We start from the raw sequence: 13,911 nt of genomic DNA, 5'->3' as shown, positions 1-13,911 counted from the left end.
CTCAAATGGGAAACATAAGAAGGTGTATTCAGTACAGTAGCATAAACGACCACCTCGCTCAGTTACCAACGGTTTCAATGAAGGCATTTACGTTTTAGCCAGAGTGTACGGCATATAATTGAGCGCTTATGAGAGCATAGATGTCTATAATAATAATTTATGGAATGCGCACAAAGTAACTATGATGAGGTTAAATGAAAGCGAGAATCAGTAATAACAATCCGTAATGTATATATCTGCTTCACGTAGCCGTTGTTTAATGGACTCGGCCGCTCATACTGGCTCGAGTCAGGGTAGAACAACGCGGCTTCGTGTGCGCAGATATGTATGTTTCGCCACGTTTTGACATTATTTCACATCAGCGAAGCACCGTTTCCATAATATTTGATGCTAACAACGATCTGTGGCTATGATGTCAATGTAAACAAATGCACCGTTTTGGAAAATCTGACACGGAAGGCTGTGCTCGAAGCCTAGGCTTCTTGAATATGCGATATGTCTAAAGAATGTGCAAAAGGAACAAAAAAGCGAGCTACAGGTGCAGAAATCAGCGGCAGCCACGTCGGCAGACGGAACTCTGCGTGCTTTTGTCAGCCGCCCTGTTAGCATAAGAGCGCAATCAGATCTTTTCAAGTTCTAGGACAGTAGCCGGTGGGTGCTGCATAGCTTCCAGGAACCACATGCTGCCACTAAGAAGCCGTTAATAAATAATTGCGATCCACAAAACGCGCAACCGACGCACACTCAACATGGGTGCAGGTACACAAATCAGCAGACAGAAGCCCTGTTGTAATATTTCCAAAACGTTTCCAGAGGCGTGCGATAGTGGGCCGCACTTGAACATAACAAAAAAGAAAGAAAGAAAAAGGTGGATTGTACTTGAGAAGGCGGAACAACGTTGTGCCAGTAGATGTAAAACAAAACAATCTGTTCGAAAACAAGAGATGGTGTAGTCAATCCAAAATGCAGACACGACAGTCAAAAACTACCGCAGAGAGACATCAGTTTGCTCTTCAAGCTACTATGCAATACCCGCCATGTAAGAACACAAACTGCAGAGAACGCACCACGACATTGTGAAACAAAGTCGAAAAAAAAATCAGTGGAGAACGGCAATGATCTATACTCCTATAGAAGCACAATGTATGCATTTAAGTTACTGCAGCACTATGAACCTGAGGAGGTTATCTCTAATTGTACGATTAATCGATGTGTGCCAGGATCTTGTATAATCATAAGTTATACCGTGAGAACAGGGAAGTTGCTGCACCCATAGTTCCATTCTACAAGATTCAGCAGCGAACCTGTGCTCTAGACGTGCGCAGTTCTCAATTGGTCGGCGGCCCTTCGTTACGCAAGGGCAACGTGCTGAGCTGGCAGTGGACCGGTCGCCAATGAGCGCTGATTCAGTATGTATATATAAATAGCCTGCAAGGGCCCACCCAGCGTGCTTAGTGGGAGCATTGAGCCTGTTGATTCAGAAGATGTAGAAATGTTGCCATCCATAACAAATCTGCCAGATTGAACTGGATCCTCGTGAACTTTACTTTTCGATAAGGTTTTCGGTAAAAAAACAATAGGTGTGTAGGTGGTCACTCAAGTCGCATGAAAGAACACTGCCCACAACGTATTCTGTGTTATAGTTCATGACACATAAGTCTAAATCTGAAAAACTCATTGCTAGCTAGAGCTATAATATGTTCCCAACAATGAGCGCCGAGCACACCCAAGCACTCTACAGCACTTTGAGAGCGTACGAGCAAGCTAACGTTAAAATCTCCTTGCAATATTATTCGCTGACTGGTGCTGTCTGCAATATCAATCAGTCGCTCTAGGAAATCTAAAAAAAATGTTGGTACAGAACCGGCTGGAGGGCAATAAACCACAGAAATGAGAATATTCGAGTACGAAATGGTTAGACATTAAACATCTGGTGTGATAACCATGAAGTCATCATCTACGAAAAAATTCAGACCTGAGGCAGTATACGGGGTGATCTTTTATTAGACAATACACAATTTAAAAAAGTGCCTCTGGCAGATAGCGCAATTCTAGTTCTTGAGCTGTATTAAACGAAGCGGTGGACATTACTCACATGAGAAATTTAAATGCATAAGTAACTAATTAACAAGATTCACCAATTAAATTTTGAAAGAACTACTACTTTACGGCGCATATTACAACTTACAGTGTAGCCAGTCAGTTTGCAAGGCATATCCACTTCAAGCGAATACCGAGCATGGCACCCGTTTCGATATATGCGCCGTCAAAGTTGTGGTAAAGATGCACTGTTAATCCACCTAATTCATGAAAATGTCGGTTTACGCATTGAAGCACAACAGTAACTGGGACGCCAACGTATTTTGTCGCCAACTTCAGGAATAATTTTCCCGAAAATTGTGTCATCCTTGAAGTTTGTTCCAAGTGGATACGCCTGATGAACTCACCGGCTACAATCGGTAGGTTGCAAGGTGTGCCGTAAATTAAGTTATTCTACAGTACTTCGTGAACTTTCGCTAATTAGTTGATTATGCATTTTGATTGCTCGCGCCAGTAATGTTCCACCACCGAGCACACGAGCTCAATGAATAGAGTTGTACTATATAACACATGCAATTTTTAATAATTCCTCATGATCTAAAATGCGATATCATCGGAAAAAAGAAAACGGTACAGCGCGGCGCCTCCCCCCCCCCCCCCCCGCCCCCGTTTTCTTTATCACGATGCAAGCTGAGATACTTGTAGCCCGGTATACAGTGTTGTGAGTTCGGGGTGGAGGACCAGACGCGGACTCTTTCCACAGACAAAGAAGAAACGAAAAACTTTATACAACATTTACAGGTAGTGTATGATAGAGTACATATAGCTGTAAGAGCGGATCAGACCAACTGGGCGGCTGGAGGCGACTCTGTCTTCAGAATGATCCAGTTCTCCCTTAAATCTATTTGACGACTCCTCGTCGGCAGGAACCAGGCGGGGCGGGTGCTTACGTCACCCGCGTCGAATTCTTGATTCGTCGCGGAGATGGCTGGGTGCTTCTTGAAGTCCTCATCGTCGGATTCTTCATTCGTCGCGGGGAAGTGGGAGCTCCCGTCGCCTCAATGATAGGCACGTAGTATGGCACAACAGCATCCCCGCCGCCAGATAATGCATACAGAAGTCGAGCTGTTCGACGCGGCTCGACGTATGCGATGTGCTGATTGAGTGACGTCTCTGATGGGGTTAAGGAAATGCATTTGCCGCCCTTTCATCCGCTGGTCTTTCCTTTGCTTGGATCTGAGAAAGCTCACGGAGTGGCCGAAAATTAACGCCATCGACTTCGGCGAAAGTGAGCACCCTCCCAATGCTCTCCACAACGCCAGAACAAACTCTATGAAAAGAAACGCTCTAATCCCTTCTGTGTTCTCAACAGCACCATTACGATTATTGTACAAAACACGGAGCAATCACCCGATAAACGGCCCGGGATACATACCTCTACAAAGAGTGCTCTCAAAGAAGACACATTCAAAGAGAATAAACAGCTAAAGAATAGATTACAAACCAATTTCGAACAGTCATTCAGGCAGGCCAGACACAGCTGAGGTGATCGAAGAAAGTTTGTATCCCTGTCTCGCTGCGAGCGAAATTCTGTCACTTGATTTGCAATGATAGCCCATTCAAGTGGCTGCGGTAGGCTCTCAAGCGATCTGGAGCCTCATTTTATTCGGTGACACTTACATTACGATACCCTTCACATGATATTGCGTCATAAGTGATTATCAGTCAACTTCAAGAGAGAGAGAAAATGATAAATGAAAGGTAGGGAGGTTAACCAAGACTGAGCCCGGTTGGCTACCCTACACTACAGTCAACTTCAATGTGTTAAAATAACTGAAGAGGCAAGAGAATACATGAAAACGTAGCATTAAAACTTTTAACTTCTAGGATAAGCTCTCGGATAAGCATAGGCACAGCCTAAAAGGCTCTGCTAAGTCCGTCAGCATTTGTATGCAACTTACCCTTCTTGTGGCGAACAGAGAAATTATGGTGCTGAAGTGACAAGCTCTACCTGAGTAGACGGCCATTTCTAGGTAACATGGTGTGTAACCAAGTCAAAGGGCAACGATCCGTCTCAACAATAAATGCAGACCCGGAGACATAACAAGCAAGCTTATCGACAGCCCATACCAGAGAAGCGCACTCCTTTTCTATTGTTATTTATTTATTTATAAATACTGCGATCTTAAACAAGATCTTAGCAGCGTGGTACACGAGTAAGTTCACGAAACAATATAAATACAAAAATGGGGAATTGTACTCAAAAATTCTTCAAACAAGCGCTTCACACAAGCGCAAGAAACAGGCACAAAAAACACAGGCGCAAAAAACACAGGCGCAAAAAACACAGGCGCAAAAACATGCACTTCAAGGTTACATCAGCGATACTTCCCAATCATACAGTAAAACATTGCTATCACTGACAATCTCAGCAAGTGCAAAAAAAAAAAAAGTTAAAGATATGTTTCGAAAAGTGATAATGAGTCCTGTGTTAGTTTTATCGGCCAGCTTATTCCAATCTACTATAGTTCTCGGAAAAAAGGAATACTTGAAGCAGTTGACACGTGTTGTAAATGGAGTTACAGCTAGTGAGTGTCGCTGTCTGGTAGCGTAACCTGTTGCATAGGTGATAATGCGAGACGTGTCGATGTTGTAGTGACCATTTATTATTTGGAAAAAGAATTTTAAACGACATGCACGGTTTCTGTCACTTATAGAAGGCAAGCCGCTCCGAGATAAAAGGTTAGTAATAGAACTACGCCCATATGTATTGTAGATGAATCGAACTGCTTTTTTCTGTAAGCTTTCTAGCTTTCCAATATCGCTTTTAGTGAACGGGTCCCATATAACTATAGCATATTCTAAAACGGGGCGGACTAGTGTTTTGTATGCCAATAGACGTACTGTTGGTGTGGAGGATTTTAATACGCGTCTTAGAAAAAACAACTTGCGGCGACAATTTGCTATTACTGTATCAAGGTGCTTTGACCAGGAAAGATCCTTTGTTATGTACAAGCCAAGGTACTTATATTGCGCTACCTCTGCCAAAAAAGCGTTTTCTGTGCCATAGCGATATACCAGTGGCTTCTTTTTTAATGTTATCCGCATATATAGTGTCTTTTCGAAATTAATGCTCATTTGCCATTGTCTACACCACTCAACTACCTTATTAAAGTCCCTGTTTAACCTAAGTTGGTCTTCTTCCGTTGTTATTTCATCGTACAGAACGCAGTCGTCAGCGTAAAGCCTGATTTTAACAGAGAGGTTAGTGACAATATCGTTTATATATAACAAAAAGAAAAGGGGGCCAAGAACGGATCCCTGTGGGACACCAGAATTTACAGCAGCTATATCAGAGGTTGTTTTATTTACAGTAACAAACTGATGGTGGTTTGTAAGGTAGGCTTTAATCCATGCTAATATTTTATCATTTTTAAGCACAGCTCCTAGCTTATGAAGCAATTTAACATGAGACACCCTATCAAATGCCTTGCTGAAATCCATGAATATTGCGTCTGCTTGTTTCCCTTCGGACGTACTATACGCCTCCTCTCTGACACTAAGCTTCCGGTTCAAAAATAAAACGGGCCGCTCGTGCCCATCGGCATCCTCCTGGCAAAGTATGACTCCTAGGCCGCGCTCATTCGCATCACATTGTATAATAAAGACTTTAGAGAAATTAGGGGCCTATAAGCACCAGTCTTTCTCCCAGGGCTTGTTTCAGGCTCTCAAAGCCCTTCTCTTTCTTTTCAACCCACGAAATCGTCGTTGGCTCTGATTTGCGGAGACAATTTGTCAAAGGGCTAGCGAGATTCGAGTAATTTTTCACGTAGTGCTGCTAATACCCCTCAAGTCCCGAAAACGCCCTTACTTCCGACTTTGTGGTTGGACGCCGGTATTCCAAAACGGCAACAAATTTTAGCTCGGAGGGTCTACGCTGGCCGCGCGCCACGACATGACCCAGGCCAGCTCCCACTAGCACACCCCAAATGGCACTTCCGCGCTCTGGCAGTGAGACCCGTGTCGCGCAGTCGACTTAGGATTGTGCGCAAATGGTTAACATGCTCCTCGCAGGTGTTGGAGAAAATCTCCACGTCGTCCAAGTAAGGAAGGGCGAAATCTCCTAACCCGTGCAACACTCGATTCATCAGGCTCCAAAACCAATAGGAAGCATTCTTTAGCGGCCGCATTTCGATGTGGGCGAAATGCGAAAACACCCGTGTACTTAGATTTAGGTGCACGTTAAAGAACCCCGGGTGGTCAAAATTTCCGGAGTCCTCCACTACGGCGTGCCTCATAATCAGAAAGTGGTTTTGGCAAGTAAAGCCCCATAATTGATTAATTAATTAAGCATTCTTTAGGCCGAAGCTCAGCATCACAGGACGGAATGTTCCTAATGGCGAGATGAATGCTGCATACCGAGACGCACGTTCGGTCAGTGGGACTTGCCAATACCCTCGCACTAAATCTAAAGTGGAGATATACATGGAATTGGCCACCGTCTCGACTCTTTCTTCGACGTTAGGTATTGGATACGCCTGGTCTAGGATTACCGAATTTAACCGGCAATAATCTATGCAAGTTCTTGGCTCTGTATCTGGAGCTTCAACCAGGATAAGTGGGGAAGTGTAATCACTTTCTCTGGGCACAATGACACCCAGTTCGCACATGTGGCGGATTTCGGCTTCCATGATTTCCTTTTGCCGTGGCGAGACGTGGTACGGCTGGCTGCGGACCGGCTGTTCGCTCGACATCTTAATATCGTGCTCGATTGGAGTTGTTTATTCTGGTCGGTCGGAAAATACTGGTTCGAAGTCCCGAACTATTTCCCTCAAGTCGTCTCGTTGGCTTTCCGAGAGGCGCTGTTCTTCAGCGATTAGCTCCAGAAACTCGGTAGCTGCGGCGTCGCTTTCCTGAAGAAAACACAAGAAATCCCTCTGTTCCTCTTCCGGCGCATTTAAGGTTTAAGTTTACTACTGCCTGACGATGACAGTACGGTTGGTTTTATGCCCGACCCTTGGAATCCTGATATTTCCGGCACTTGAGACCTGACCTAGTGTAGAACGACATGTTCTTGCGGGCCACTCCTTCATTTACATTAGCCTGTAGCCTATAGTTAGCGAAGGGTCACTTTTCTGTGCCGCGATAAGCGCCTCTCGGTCAACCTTACTAAGCTGCTCCCAGCAAAAGGAGGCGGGACTAAGCAGTGAACCTTCCACTTCAGCCCTAAGCGCCCCATTTTCAAGGCTCCTCACCCACTGTCACTGATCCGGTAATTGATCCATGACAAGTCTGAGTCCTCAGCGTTTCATCAGTCGTATCTCCCGGCCTAGGCTGCCGCTGTGAGGACGTTACATTATCAGTTTCCTCGCTTGAGGACGAGCTTTCAAGTTTCTTTGAGAGAGCGCGTGACCGTGATCACCTTAATGCCATGCAAGCGAGACTGGTAGAGAACGACCGGCCATCATTTTCTAAAAGCTGCTCCGATTTGTTCGAAAAAAGATATGGAAAGTGTTCGGGTAAACTTGGACTCACGGCTGCCCCCGTTCGCAACCTTCGAAAACGCCCTCGAGGGTTACCCTGGCAACTGGCAAGCACGCGCTCTGCACTTCTGCGACTTGTCTGACCCAGGTGCATTCCCCTGTATAGTCCCCGGGAGAAAGACAGGACGGATGAGTAACATCCATGGTGGCGGCGGAATCGCGAAGTGTCCTGCACAAATTCCCGCTTACCACGACATCCCACGTATATGACTCGAGCAGCCTCAGATTTTCGTCTGACTGGCTAATGTTGGCGAACGCGATTTGTTCCTTGCAATTTGAGGAAATATGGCCTTCGTATTTGCAACGGAAGCAGATAATTGGTCTCCGGGCATCGAACGCGCGCTCTACGTTTGCCTTAGCTTTAGTGGCTTCAGCCGACTGGGTTGTCTCTGCTAGCCCTTCCCTCGCCCCCTCAACCTTAGTCGATACTCCTTTGCTGAACTCGTCGCTCGTAAATGTTTTCTTATTCGGCGAAATTGGGTTGCGAGGGGAAAACCGCTTCACAGAATAGTCCTTCTTTTTTAGCTTACCTTCCTGAGTAGGTTTTTCTTGGAAGTTTCGGCGCGTGTAATATTCCTCTGCGAGCTGCGCTGCCTTCTCTAGGTTTACCTCTGGGAGCCTGTCCTGCAGCCAAAGTCTAACTTCTTCTGCAAGAACTCGGTAAAACTGCTCCAGTGCTATGCATCAAGCACCTTGTCGTGGTTGCCATACACTTTTGCACTTTTGAGCCACTATTTTAGATTAGACTAACTCGTACGCGAACTTCCTGTCTAAACCGCTGTCGAAGTTCCTCGGCAGAGAGGTGGTATTTCCGAAGAAGCGCGGCTTTTACCTTTCCATAGTTCTCTTAGTCTCCTTTAGACAAGCGTGCGAGGACTTCCGCGGCCTGTCCTGGGACAATTGAAATAAGTCTTTGAGACCAAAGGCTTTCGTCTAGCCCTATCTTTTCAAACGTACGTTCGAAATTCACGAGAAAAAGTGCGATGTCACCGCCTATCCTATACGGTAGCATTATAGGTCCTGTATTCTAAGTTTAGGCGTATTGTCTCCACCGGAAAGGAGACTTGAACGCGCTGAGCTGAATCGACTTTGCTCTATTTCCACTTCTCGCATTTTGAGAGCATGATCTCGCTTTTCGCGCATTCTTCTCTCCTTTGCCTCCTCGTGCCTTTTTTCTCGCTTCTCCTCTCAAGAATTTCTCCCCAAACCTCTTCGACTTCCTCCTCAGTTACCTCTTGTCCCCTCATAAGGTCCAGAACGGTTTTCTTTCGCCTTGCCGCGGCAACCGAGATGCCCATCTCCTGACAAACATCAAGATGGTCCTGCATCCTGAGCGTCTCCATCGCGATCTGACGCCTCGTCTTCGGTTTTGCTTCTAAATTAGCTTTGCTTCCGAAGCCGTAAATCTATGCAAGGCCTGAAGCGAACTAAGACAAAAGCACTACAACCCTTTCAGAATACTTGAGCTATTTTCCTTAGCATTGACGTGTGTGGCAGGTCTGGCGATGCGAAAGGCAAACGTTGAGCACTCACTCATCCAAAGTAGCTGGCGCCGATCGGTCTTGTGGCTGCTGCTGAGTGGTGCAGCGGGCATTATCTGGCTTCGAATTCAACAGCTTGCCATCGACTGTTGTGACTTTTGGGTGGCGGACGAGAGACGGAGTCTTTCCGAAGAAAAAGAAGACAAAGAAACGAAAAACTGATACAATATTTACAGATTGTGTAGATAGAGTACATGTAGCTGTGAGAGCGCATCAGACCGACTGGGTGGCTGGAGGCGACTCTCTGTCTCCACAATGCTCTGGTTCTTCCTTAAATCCCTTTGGCGGCTACTCGTAGGCAGGAACCAGGCGGGGTGGGTGCTGACGTCACCCGCGTCGAATTCTTGATTCGTCGCGGAGAAGTGGAAGCTCCCGCCACGTCGATGTCAGGCACGTAGTATGGCACAACTACAGTAAGCCGGAGTTTCCGCACATAATCATGTTTCTGAAAATGTAATGTCTTCAAAATAGTGACCAAAGCGGTTTAAGAAATATAAGACACTGTTATGCTTTATTTGGAAGCTTCTAGCGTTTGGATGAACTAAATATAGCTTCTAATCAAAAGGCGACGGTTTTCTCTGGCGTTACGTAAACACCATTATCCAGTATGCCTGCGAGATTGTAAAAGTGGAAGAAAATTTTAAATACAGTTCTTGGCTTTAGACGTGCCAAAACGACGATTTCATTATGAGGCACGCCGTACTGAGGGACTCCGGATTAACTCTGACCACCTGGGGTTCTTAAAAGCGTACTCAGTGCACGGTACACGGGCGTTTATGCATTTCACCGCCATCGAAATGGGGACGCCACGGCCGGGATTCGAACCCGCGCCCTCGGCCTTGTAGCGCAACGCCACAGCCATTAGACCACCGTGGGGGGTCTAAAAGAGGAACATATGGCGATACTTCTAAGGGGAAACATTATGAAATATATAATTCGTTTTAGTTCTTTAAACCTCGGACAGTTTTCATACAAAATCTTTAACTCCTTGCTCATGATTATAAGCCTATTTTATTAATTTTAATTGGTTTTATGTCCACTATTGCATCGTAGGTGCGGGCATTTCCCTAATTTTACTGAGTTTTATTTTGCATCCTGAGAGGAAATAAAATTACCAAGAAAGTGTGCTCTGCCTACGGTCTAGACGAATAGTGGTACGGTTTCTGGGCACTTCGTTTCAGAGTATGGGAATGACCAGACGGAGATACCACAAGCTCTAAAGACATTCGTATGTTCATTCGTTCGTTCGTTCGTTCGTTCGTTCGTTCGTTCCCATTCATTCATTCATTCAGTTATAGTGTTAGAACTGTACTCACCCGCCGGCACGAAGATGGCGACCGCCGAGCAGATGGAGGCGAAGACGTAGAGGCCTATGTAGGCGGTCCTGCGTCGAAGGTAGTTGACAGCGACCACGCCGAGAAGCCTGCCGGGGTACTCGGCCGCTGCAACCAAGGCAAAGCTCAGGTACGGGTCGCCCAGAAGGATGCTCGAGTAGGTCAGGTTGTAGTACACCAGCGTGTCTAGCACCCTGCGCGGCGAGACCCTGTCAGTCATTGCCCCGAAACCATAATGGCGCGGCCTTACTTGGCTATTTAAAATTGTGAAGAGCAAGCATTGTCAGTTACTGAGCAAGACGGTGGATTTAGACTACACGTCGAAAAAGTAGTCGTAAAAATGTGTTACAAGCTCTCCTCCAGAAAGGGACTTACTTATTTTTGATATTGCTATTCTCAACGAGATTCATCGCATGTAGTTGTCATACCCTTCCACCTTCTCACCCACTTAGATTGATATGACATCCTCATATTAAATAGTTTGCCCATCATTATATAGTGCCCAAATTCACTGCTCAGGCAATCAATATTGGGTCATTGCTTGGTCGACACAGCATTGAATGAGTCACGTGGGCTCATAATAAATTATGGGTAAGGTGGACTATGTAGATGAATGGCTGCTTCTATAGATACATATGCCGCCCACAGGGTGAGTCATGCCGTAGATGCAATATTCTTCACCATGATCGACGAGAAACTTACGACTTGGAAGACAGGAGACACGACGTAATTCGTATGCTTCTTGACCGGAAAAGATCCGCGAACGTGGGCTTTGAGGACAGCTTGTCCTGTGGAATAAAAAAGAAATGGAGAAAAAAAATGGCAAAGAAATTTAACGCAATACTTAATCGACGTATTGTGCGCACGGCCGAGAACCAGAGCATTATCACTCTCAACGCGAATATTTTCATAAACTCGTTCGTCATCATCATCAGCCTAGTTACGCCCACTGCAGGGCAAAGGCCTCTCCCATACTTCTCCAACTACCCCGGTCATGTACTAATTGTGGCCATGTTGTCCCTGCAAACGTCTTAATGTCATCCGCCCACCTAACTTTCTGCCGCCCCCTACTACGCTTTCCTTCCCTTGGAATCCAGTCCGTAACCCTTAATGACCATCGGTTATCTTCCCTCCTCATTACATGTCCGGCCCATGCCCATTTCTTTTTCTTGATTTCAACTAAGATGTCATTTACCCGCGTTTGTTCCCTCACCCAATCTGCTCTTTTCTTATCCCTTAACGTTCCACCTATCATTCTTCTTTCCATGGCTCGTTGCGTCGTCCTCAATTTCAGCAGAACCCTTTTCGTAAGCATCCAGGTTTCTGCCCCGTAGGTGAGTACTGGTAAGACACAGCTGTTATACACTTTCCTCTTGAGGGATAGTGGCAACCTGCTGTGCATGATTTGAGAATGCCTGCCAAACGCACCCCAGCCCATTCTTATTCTTCTGGTTATTTCAGTCTCATGATCCAGATCCGTGGTCACTACCTGCCCTAAGTAGATGTATTCCCTTACCACTTCCAGTGCCTCGCTACCTATCGTAAACTGCTGTTCTCTTCCGAGACTGTTAAACATTACTTTAGTTTTCTGTAGATTAATTTTCAGACCCACCCTTCTGCTTTGCCTCTCCAGGTCAGTGAGCATGCATTGCAATTGGTCTCCTGAGTTACTAAGCAAGGCAATATCATCAGCGAATCGCAAGTTGCTAAGGTATTCTCCATCAACTTTTATCCCCAATTCTTCCCACTCCAGGTCTCTGAATACCTCCTGTAAACACGCTGTGAATAGCATTGGAGATATCGTATCTCCCTGTCTGACGCCTTTCTTTATTGGGATTTTGTTGCTTTCTTTGTGGAGGATTACGGTGGCTGTGGAACCGCTATAGATAGCTTCCAGTATCTTTACATATGGCTCATCTACACCCTGATTCCGTAGTGCCTCCATGACTGCTGAGGTTTCGACTGAATCAAATGCTTTTTCGTAATCAATGAAGGCTATATATAAGGGTTGGTTATATTCCGCACATTTCTCTATCACCTGATTGATAGTGTGAATATGGTCTATCGTTGAGTAGCCTTTACGGAATCCTGCCTGGTCCTTTGGTTGACAGAAGTCTAAGGTATTCCTGATTCTATTTGCGATTACCTTAGTAAATACTTTGTAGGCAACGGACAGTAAGCTGATCGGTCTATAATTTTTCAAGTCTTTGGCGTCCCCTTTCTTATGGATTAGGATTATGTTAGCGTTCTTCCAAGATTCCGGTACGTTCGAGGTCATGAGGCATTGAGTATATAGGACGGCCAACCTTTCTAGGACAGTCTTCCCACCATCCTTCAACAAATCTGCTGTTACCTGATCCTCCCCAGCTGCCTTCCCCCTTTGCATAGCTGCCAAGGCGTTCTTTACCTCTTCCGGTGTTACTTGTGGGATTTCAAGTTCCTCTAGACTATTCTCTCTCACCTTATCGTCGTGGGTGTTACTGGTACTGTATAAATCTCTATAAAACTCTTCAGCCACTTGAACTATCTCATCCATATTAGTAACGATATTGCCGGCTTTGTCTCTTAACGCACACATCTGATTCTTGCCTATTCCTAGTTTCTTCTTTACTGCTTTTAGGCTTCCTCCGTTCCTGAGAGCCTGTTCAATTCTATCCATATTATAGTTCCTTATGTCCGCTGTCTTACGCTTGTTGATTAACTTAGAAAGTTGTGCCAGTTCTATTCTAGCTGTAGGGTTAGAGGCTTTCATACATTGGCGTTTCTTTCGTAGATCAAGACTAATATTCAATAAAGTTCTCTTGCGTAAGAGATTTTCTTATTGGCCGACGCTCCGACGCTCACCAATAATGACAGCCTTCATGACGAGACAACTGCTGCGCTGATGAAAGATCGGGGGCGACGCCTGCGTGAGTGAACGAACGGATGTTTTCTATCGTGAGGATTTCGTGCACTTCGATTTTACCGGCCACTGAAGAAATCACTTGGTCGTGTGTCGTATTCCTTCTGAGAACCATTTCCAGAAGCCAAATCCTATCGCCGGCTAGCCACCGGCGTTGTAAAGCTTCACGTCGGGCATTGAACGGCTGGTTCCATTCTGGGGCACAATGTGGAACTGCAGCACGAGCGAGCTCAATAATAACCGTGACGACCTGGCAGTTTAGCGAGGGAAGGGGAGACCAATCAAGCCACCCCCCCCTCTCCTACTCGTATCAATGCCGCGACACGATGCTGGCCGAGTATCGAAAAAAAGCCGCAAGTGCTGCCCTGTGCCGGAATGAGCGCGTTGAAACGACGAGAACTTACGCACTGCGGGATCCCGTATACGCAACGCAATATGTACCCAATAGAACACGTGCAGGGAAATCGCGAGCACACTTGTCCTCAAGCTGTCCTACACAGCTTTTTTTTTTCCTGGTCACCCATAGCATCGCCCTTGCTGGTGCTTGCTGT

General features: G+C 45.8%; 1 protein-coding gene across 2 annotated transcripts in view; it reads right to left on the bottom strand.

Annotated features, from left to right (window-relative positions):
• Window positions 1–13,911, bottom strand: part of LOC126518495 (organic cation transporter protein-like) — a 124,364-nt gene that overhangs the window by 16,146 nt on the left and 94,307 nt on the right. The window contains exons 8-9 of one of the 2 annotated variants that reach the window (XM_072285868.1): window positions 11,161–11,246; window positions 10,441–10,566 (exon numbers count right to left, since the gene is read on the bottom strand). In XM_072285868.1, the coding sequence (XP_072141969.1) occupies window positions 10,441–10,566; window positions 11,161–11,246 (212 nt within the window). Of the gene's footprint in view, window positions 1–10,440; window positions 10,653–11,160; window positions 11,247–13,911 lie in introns of both variants that reach the window. The other variant, XM_072285869.1, reaches the window with a different exon arrangement.

The sequence above is a fragment of the Dermacentor andersoni genome, chromosome 1 (genome assembly GCF_023375885.2).
Source record: "Dermacentor andersoni chromosome 1, qqDerAnde1_hic_scaffold, whole genome shotgun sequence".
Lineage (NCBI taxonomy): Eukaryota > Metazoa > Arthropoda > Arachnida > Ixodida > Ixodidae > Dermacentor > Dermacentor andersoni.
The sequence above is the reverse complement of the archived record's forward strand: the minus strand, read 5'-3'. Positions and strand labels throughout refer to the sequence as shown.